Raw genomic sequence first — 9,158 nt, forward strand, 5'->3', positions numbered from 1 at the left:
TGGACAGATTATCTCAGAAATGAAGCAGGAAGGTTCAGAAGTGGACATCCTGTGCCTGAAATGATGATGATGATGATAAACTTGTAGACGATATCAACAAAATAAACTGTATTTAAGCCCGCAACTAATCTAAATTATCTACACTAAGAAATCAAAGTTGAAGACTTTCCTTCTCAATCAAACTCATAAGTAAGTACCTACTTATTATGTAAAGGAACCAATTTCGATATTAAACGGAAATAATTACAAGCATCTATGTTTTATACCATAAAATATAAATTACTTGTCAAACCAATTAAACCGATCTCATCATTTTCACACCACGGACTGGAAATAGAAACATCGATAAATTACAATCCAATAGTTGTTCGAGTTAAACTCATCTTGTTACATAAAATTAAACATGTTTAACTTGCCACAAAGATACAGATCTGCTGACAGTAGTGATTACTAATGTAGATTGCTATCTTCATTCGAATTAACATGTCAATAGTTGAATAGATTTACGCGGACGCCTCGGGCTTCGAGGACCAGAATGGCAGTAGATAAATAAATAAGATGCTACGCAATAATAAATAATAACATAAACAAAATGTGTCTAAACGTAAAATAATACAGACAAATATGGTTTTACAGTGTCTGCTAAACATTGGTTCGTACTATAACTGTGCAGATTGGTTTAACTGCACCCTGTGGAACGTTTAGGTATATCAGCTCAAAACTGGCAAACATTAGGATATTAGCTCGAAGAATATAGATATCCTATAAATAAAATAAAGTTGTCTTTGATTCTATCATAAGAACATATCAAAATGACATCTCTAGAAGTCATCCACTATAAAGGATGACTTCTAGATGTTTTTCAACCTTTTTCATGACACGACCCCCCTAGTATGAAAAAATATTTGGCGGCCCCCCGACCACAATCCCGACCGTTCGCTTTTTTTTAATGCATTTTATAATGTTACAAAGATGTTGTAGGGACCGTATACTTCAATCTATACAACATTTACGCATTTTCATAATTAGATTTCAGACAATTTTTTTTATTTATTTTCTTAAAACTTTATTATTTATTTTACTGAGAGAGTTTTTCGAACTTTCGCGACCCCCCTACAAAGGCTTCGCGACCCCCCAGGGGGTCGCGACCCACAGGTTGAAAAACACTGCTTTATAGTATCTTCATAAAGCTCGTCAGCGTCACATTAACTTTAGTTAGTAACGAGAGAAAAGATTTAAGAACTCGTATGAAATGTATCTTCCACACACTTTACAGTTGTTTTCATACTCATTTCCTAGATAAACGACTAAACGCGCTGACAGGCTTATAGGGTGGGCTGTTCCCTGGAAATCGTAAAAATACGAAAATAACCATCATTTAAAACTCATCAAGAGCATGTACGAAAATTACCTACTCTTAAAAATTTTACGAGTTATAAATCAGGGGTGTTAACTATTTAGAAACGTTTACATTTTTGATTTTCGTGGAGCGGATATTTACGGCATGGTTACAAAAATGAATATTCTGTTATACATTGTTTAGTTCTCCTGCTTTCCAGATATCCGATGGTCAGAGAATTGGGCTCTGCCTCTGGAAGATTAGCTTCAATTCCGAGTGGGAACCACGACCCATACGAGACTACTCATCAAATAAAAAACTACTTTTGTGTCCCTAACAATACTTATTGATAAGATAATTTTGGATAAATTAATTAGTGGAAAAACAAGTTACTTTTCCGACAGAGCTTATTATTACGAGGTAGAACTTACATAAAAATACATCATTAAAATACAATAATACGTATAACAATGCATACTTTCAAACTGGCGCCATTATTTAAAGAGCAAACTTTACTAGCAATTAATACCATTTGTTTGTAAACAAAGTATTTACAACAGAGTGCATCTCAATTGAGAGTGCACGGACGTTCAGCAAACACGGTTCTCATACAATTATTGCCTCGCCAGATACGAATTACAAATGGAAATAGAAAGAAAATGATAAGGAAAGGATCAATGGATGATGGACTTTAGAGTACAATTTGTATAAAAAAAATACCTTTATACTAATTGTACTCTAAAGTCCATCGTCTATTTGTCCTTTCCTTATCATATTCTTGTTTTTTGTAACTTAACTTTTTTAATTAAAAATATCTTTACTATTTTGACGCTCTGTTCCAAAATAGTAAAGATTTTACAATCGTAGTTGTTTCACAATAAAGACATTCTGTCACAGCCTGCTACAACCTAATGAAGCAAAGCCACGATCTGAAACTATGTACTTAATATAATGCTCTTTTTTTCTTCTCTAAGTCGCAATACCAATACTCGAGTCCGATTACTATTCACACCGCTACGGAAACTGCAGTTAGGACTTCGCCCCAAGATACTTTAATAAATGCCATGTCAGTAGTGAATTGCTCGCTCTCGGAATTACTTGTATGTACTTTATAAACATAGCTGGGCACCGTTAATCAAATAGTTAACTTCGTTAATCGTTAATCCGTTACTAAAAAAATTAACTTCGTTAAACGTTAAAACGTTACATTTCGGAAGATTTAACGCAAGTTAACGTTAATCGTTAATCCGTTAACATGTGATATTAAGACGAATAAAATACCAATAAATTCGAAAGCTTGTATCCTCTGTAGAATTTATTCCTCATTTATGTTTGCGCTACAAGCTTCCCAAATTGTTTGAACCTTGCATAATATAAATTGTGGATTTTTAACTTCTTAATTAAGAAAATAAAAATCTAAAAAAAACATATGATGTACATTACTATAAAAACTACCAACGAAAATTGTTTTGAACGAGATCTAGTAAGTAGTTTTTTTTTATTACCTCGTAAATCGTAAACCGCTTACCTATTACCGCGTAATCTTTCATACAAATAACTTAAATTTAAAAAANCGTTCCACAGTGTTGGTCCGAGCACGGATCCCTGCGGACACCCCATGGTGGAGACCTTCCACAACACCCGGCTACCCGCGATCAGGCCAACCCGGCGTCCAGAGAAGTAGCTCGCCAACATCTTATAGATGTTAGGCGGGCATCCTCCCCTTTTCACCTTGACCATGATCATGGGCCACCAAGCATTGTCGAACGCACCAGAAATGTCAAGGAAGATCGCTTGGACATAGCGCGCCGTGGACGTCCTGCCGGTACCTATGACGGCGTCAAGTGCCGAGACCGTGGACTTACCCGGAGAGAACCCATGCTGACAGTCCGAAATGCCACTGGATATCTGCGGCGCACACCACAGCATGACACGTTCAAGTAACTTACCAAGGACGGACAGAAGCGTGATCGGACGGTACGCTTTTGGATCGGTGAGCGGCTTGTCGTTGCCCTTTGGCAGGACCACGAGACGACCGTCCTTCCAGACGTCCGGGAAGACGCCTTCATCTATGCAGCGGGCATACACCAAGTGGAATTCCACCGATGCAGCGGCCCAGACTTGGCGCAAAATCCTGGCGGTGACCCCGTCGAGCCCTGGTGCCGTGTTAGGCAACTGCCTAATCATGATTCCCAAATACTCACGAGTAGGAGGAAGGGCGGCGGGACCCGCAGGGAGGATGGCAGCCGAGGTCCGCACCTGGTTGTGGTACGCTGTGTCCTTAGACGGATCGTCGTCCGGGCACAGCGCATGCACAAGACCGTGCATGGCTTCATCAACGCTCCCCGCGTGTCCCTCGGCGAACTTCGTGCCGTTGACCACGTTAGCGGGAGGACGGTTCCGCCCGCTGGCGACTCGGTAGGCCAGACCCCAAGGGTCTTGGTTGCCGGACTCGGCAAGCCCCCGGAAATACGCGACCTCGGTTTCACCTACTGAAAATTTGGTGAACTTGTTCAGTGTACCGTATAGATGCCCCCATTAAACGGAATGTAGCTAGTTTAGAAGGACCCTGTATAGCCTTACATTCAGGCACCATCAGTTACATATTCATACAAATGAAAGGCAAATCTAATAAGATAGTAAATTAGTTTCATAAGTAGCCATTTTAATTAATAATATTTAAATCTAGCTAAGTTGTACCTACTCTAGGTGGCCATCGTCAACAATAACATTGCATTGTCATCGTACTTACTTACATAAGTATACCTACCATACAGCTTAATCGGTTGAGAACTGAGGTGGAATTGTGTAAAGCAATCGTAATCATTTGACAGTTCATAACGTACGATAAAGTCAGTTATACAAAGCGTTTGACAGAATAATCGTACGTTATGAACTGTCAAATTATAACGATTGCTTTACACAATTCCACCTCTGGTCTTAAATTCAGTTGTAAATAAATAAAAAAATTCATTTTAATATATCGTTGCGTTAGTGATCTGATTACAAAAACTGTTGCTTTGGGTTCTGGAAGTTCTGGAAGCCCGAACGTACTTGTCAGAACGCGTTTTTCAGCGTGCCTGCTGTATCTTTTTGATAAATAGTAGGTACTGGATTAACGATTAACGGACTTAGGATACTTTAACGGAAGTTAACGAGTCCGTTAACAATTTTTAAAGTTAACTTAAAAGTTAATCCGTTAATAGAAATGTTAACTTCGTTAATTAACGATTAACGGATTAACGAGTTAATGCCCAGCTATGTTTATAAAGCTGTTGAAAGTTATTTTCTACGCTTGTGTTAACACGGTTAGGAACACATTAAGACATGTAGCCAGCGGCTTGGAAGCTTGCATTTCGGGTAAGAAGAAAGACGTAACGGCACCTACGTCCCTCAATCATGGTCACATGACTTGGACAGTCTACAGTACACATCATTTTTGATGTAAAGTTACACAATAATATGTCACAATGGTTAGGTACTTCGGTTTATTCCCACTGTCCCCACCAGTGGGGACAAGTCTGGGACAACGGGAATCTGTCCAAATTCCCGCGTGTCTACGCGGTAGCGTGTCAAGCCAAGTTCAAGTAACAGTTGCTGATCTGCACATACGATTCATTTCATAAAATTCAATGCACATTTTCAAGTATTTTTTATTAATGCTTTTAGATATCCAAAGCATTATCTTTAACCACAAGAGCATCAAAAAGGTCATCAAAGATTTAAATTCATTCATAGCTATCAACATTGAAAGCGTCTTTTTAAAACAAAACAAACTGTTATTTTGTGCATTAAATGGCTATGATAACTCCAAAAATAATTTCTTTCGATCCTTGTTTAGTTTTTTTTTTGTTTCCTAGTCGGCAAATCGATCAAATATGCCGTGTAATTATTGTTTACCTTTCATCTTCAAGGAGTCTCGAGGAGTGATGAGAATGGAGTACCGTTCGCCTTCCACATTAAAGAGCCAATTTGTGTCACTCTGCTGGTCAAAGGCCTTTCAATTCAAGTGTTTTTTTATGAATTTAAGTTTGTTGTAGATATTTTTTGTACGACACTTGGCCTTATACAGGATGAAACAAGAAAACACACTCCTGAAAAGTCTAAAATCGGCGTTACTTTATGTACTCGTGTAAAATAAAGTCAAAGGAAGTTTATATGGGTAGATTTTTTATTGCGATTTGCCATTTAATTTTTTGCTTGATGTTTGTTTGTTTTAATGAGAAAGGCTGGGTTGCACCATCTTGCTTTAACTTTAACAAACATCAATAATTTGTCAAATTCCATGAAAAAAGCACCAGTTATTGTTATTGTTACGGTTAAAATAAGGTGGTGCAACTCAGCCTAAGTTATCCATATTTTTTTATAATTAAAAATAGTGTTGCATTTATACGGTACAGCATAGTTCCAAGAACAACCCAAAATTGTTTACATTCATAATATTTAAAATAATTAAAAGCACGAAAGAAAACCTATTTCATCCGAGGCTCCATAAGCCAAGCTGGAATCTTGACCTCATTTCAAATCTGAATAGGCCGTGTAATTTTTGTTTACCCTCGCTCTCGAAGGAGTCTCGAGTACCTCTCAGAGGTACCGTTTGCCCTCTCCTGAACTCACCGTGTACAAAAATATCGAGTGATGTCCCGTGGGCCGCGTAATTAGTAAGCTGTTTGTCTTGGTACAGTCGATGGAAGAAGTTTTAGAAGTTAAAAAAACTTTTGTACGTTTTTTAAACATGATTACTGTCACGAGAAATGTATAACGTTGGAAACAGGCGATTGTAAATGTCTTTAAAGGTAAAAAAAATCTGAATGATTGAATTTTTCGGTGGTTACGTAGTGATTATTTGTCTGTACGATTTAACTGGAATTACTAAGCCATGAATTATTTTGAAGAATCTACCACTAATACTACTAGGTTCTACCACTTTGATCGTGCAGGTAGTTGGTAGTTAAGCTTCATGCATAATTAGATTAGGTAATATAATTTAGTACATACTTTCATATGTACGTTAAAAAGCTTACACACAGCAAAGTCAACGGTTAAAGTATAATTTTATGCTTTTAAATAAACCTTCGGTTTGTGATAAATTAGACATAAGAAAAAATAAGTTACTAATGTAGTGTTTACATGTTGTCAACTTTAAACAACCTAGATTAGAAATCACAGTAAAAATACTTTTACCATGTCACTGTACCCATAACATTTACCATGCATGAATGATAGTTATTTGCATTGTATATCATTAACATAATAGGATTAAAGTTTAGAAAACCACGTAAACGAATATTGACACAGTAAGTATGTTGAGTTTCGCTAAATGTAAACAGATGTGTGCAAATATGTAATTGTCGTGTTTGCAAATCTTTGTAAGCACATATTATTATGAATTATTCAAATATTTCATATTTAAAAATGCTGGGGGAAATGAAAAATCGTGGGAACTTCCCGAAGTCACGACCTGTATCTTTTTTAAAATAAAATACGACCCCGTCATGTATTTACATAAACATAGCAATATGAATTAGGCTTATAAATCAAGGAGTAAATATGTTTTGCCAAAATGTGGAAAAAAATCTAAAATATTTGAAATTAATACCTGTTTACTTCTTTATTATAACGTAAAGCTAAAATAAAATAATGGGAAACTTGTTTACAAGACTATAATAAATTGCAACAATTTATAAACCTCAGAAGCTCTAATCTAAGGTATAAAAATGTAGAGTTCGCGGTTATGTTACTAAAAATACTTGTAACTGGGAACTCATGTTTTTAATATTTTAAACTATACTAGAAAAATTTAGCAGAATAATCTTGGGCTAGTTTGTGCATTGTGAGTGAGAAGAAGAAAAAGAATATATTCGATGTCAGTCAACGTCGACCAACAAGGCATGACTTGTCTGGTATCTAGTGAACACGAGGCTTAAGCATGAAAATGCATGGACAATGCATGTAAGTAAACTGTATGCATGCATGCATCTGACAGCGTCGTCATCAAAGATAGATATAACCATAACGAAGTTCCTCGTAAACGTAAGCTATGAACTACGGAGCTAGACGTTGACGACGCTTAGATTATTTATATTGTTGGGGTGATAACACTTTCCCTGAAGCATCAATCTAACGAAAACTATTGGTATTTTTTTTTAAGATTATCAGTAATTTGTTATTGTACAAATTACTAATACTCTCGTTAGCCCCTCGTACTAAGTTAAATACGAGTATGCTTGTGTCACGAGTAAGCTCACCACAATTTAATAGTCGATCGGCGGCGGGGACCGAACACGCGTTCTCCGGATAGTCCGACCCCTTCACCGTTCTGCTATCGTGGCTTCATTTTAAAATCCAGTAAGTTCTTTCTAAGGTACCTTTATTGAATGGATCTTGATACCAGCCTCACTCAAAGACTCGATCTTTGATAGAGCGAGCTTTGCTGAGAAGATGCCTATTCACTAGTGCCTATAGGGTCTCGGGTATGTCAGGTAAGAAGAATATTAAGTAACGACAGTATGTACCTAATTTTATAGTTCTTATTCCTATCACATCGTCTCAGAAAGAAAAATTTAATAAAATAAAACATGAAGATATGAAATAATAAAATGTGTACTTACGTAATGGGAAATTAAAAATGAATTATTTTTTTCTCAAGTATCTCGATGGCGAAGAAAAAGTTTAAATGTTACTACGACAGACGTAGCCTAATGAAGAATTTCAGAAGTGGAAAAACTACTTTACATAAACTATAAAACTTACCAAAATAATTTGTGCCATACAAAACATTTTCTCCTCTCCATGTTGTTCGTTCACAATTTATTCCTTCAACCTTAACTTTTATCTGTTCATTTTATTCTAAACTAACTAAGAATCATTTTAACTATGCTAATAATAAGTCAGTTGCTAACTTGCAAAACACACTTTGATTTAAGTCACTTCACTGTTTCTCATTTTATTAAAGTGAAACTTCTGTGATCTTGATTAATTTCAGGTTTTCTTGCATCATCTGAAACAATAAAATATCATTAAGACAATAAAATAATAGAAACAAAAAAAAACAGAAACAGTAAAAAGAATAAAAACCATACATCCTACTAAGTTACTCTATATCATTAAAAATCCAGCCAGCATACCAGATTATGCCATCGTCTGAAGATCAGATCTTTCCTATTTCAAAAATAATTATAATACATAGATTTAATTAGATTCAATTAGATAATCAGAAAATTAGGCAAAACAGAGAATTCTCTGTTTTGCCTAATTTTCTGGTTAGCTGGAAGAGAATGCCACATGGCATTAAGCTCGCCTGTTGTACCACTATTTATTATGTGTGCAATAAATATTTTAAATAAATAGATAGATACTAAAACCACATCATCATGATGATCATCACAACTTAAAAATGCGATTTGAGTAACACAACAGAAACAACAAATTCCTATGCAAACAAAGCATATACCAAAAGCTACAACGGATATGAATTAACACAGCTAAATCTGGGATAACTCGGTCAGAAGAAATTAACGCTACCACTATGTATGAAAAGTTCTAAAAAAATGGTAAACAGAGCAACACTGATTCACGGACATAATAATATGTGGTACAAACATCAGGTAAGAAAAAAGTTTTATTAAAGGTGCCATAGCATTATGGGTAGATTAAGGTTTAGCGGATTTATATCTTATTGTATGTACCTACTATACCCAATGGGTATCGCTTACATTTGGACACTTCTAAGTGAAGTAAGCAATTTGTTGAAATAACAAATCAATGCTTTAACAGTTACGTTAAAAAGCCTACTTACTTATTTCTATTAACAAGTGGT

General features: G+C 35.9%; 1 protein-coding gene across 1 annotated transcript in view; it reads right to left on the reverse strand.

Annotated features, from left to right (window-relative positions):
* Positions 1-8,339, reverse strand: part of LOC114359653 (thrombospondin type-1 domain-containing protein 4) — a 64,877-nt gene extending 56,538 nt beyond the window's left edge. The window contains exon 1 of the mRNA XM_028314125.1: positions 8,093-8,339. Within this exon, the coding sequence (XP_028169926.1) occupies positions 8,093-8,133 (41 nt within the window). The 5' untranslated portion in view covers positions 8,134-8,339. The remainder of the gene's footprint in view (positions 1-8,092) is intronic.
* Positions 8,340-9,158: the final 819 nt, after the last annotated feature.

This window comes from Ostrinia furnacalis, unplaced genomic scaffold, assembly GCF_004193835.3.
Source record: "Ostrinia furnacalis isolate ACB-3 unplaced genomic scaffold, ASM419383v2 OfSCF4536, whole genome shotgun sequence".
NCBI classification, from domain to species: Eukaryota; Metazoa; Arthropoda; class Insecta; order Lepidoptera; family Crambidae; genus Ostrinia; species Ostrinia furnacalis.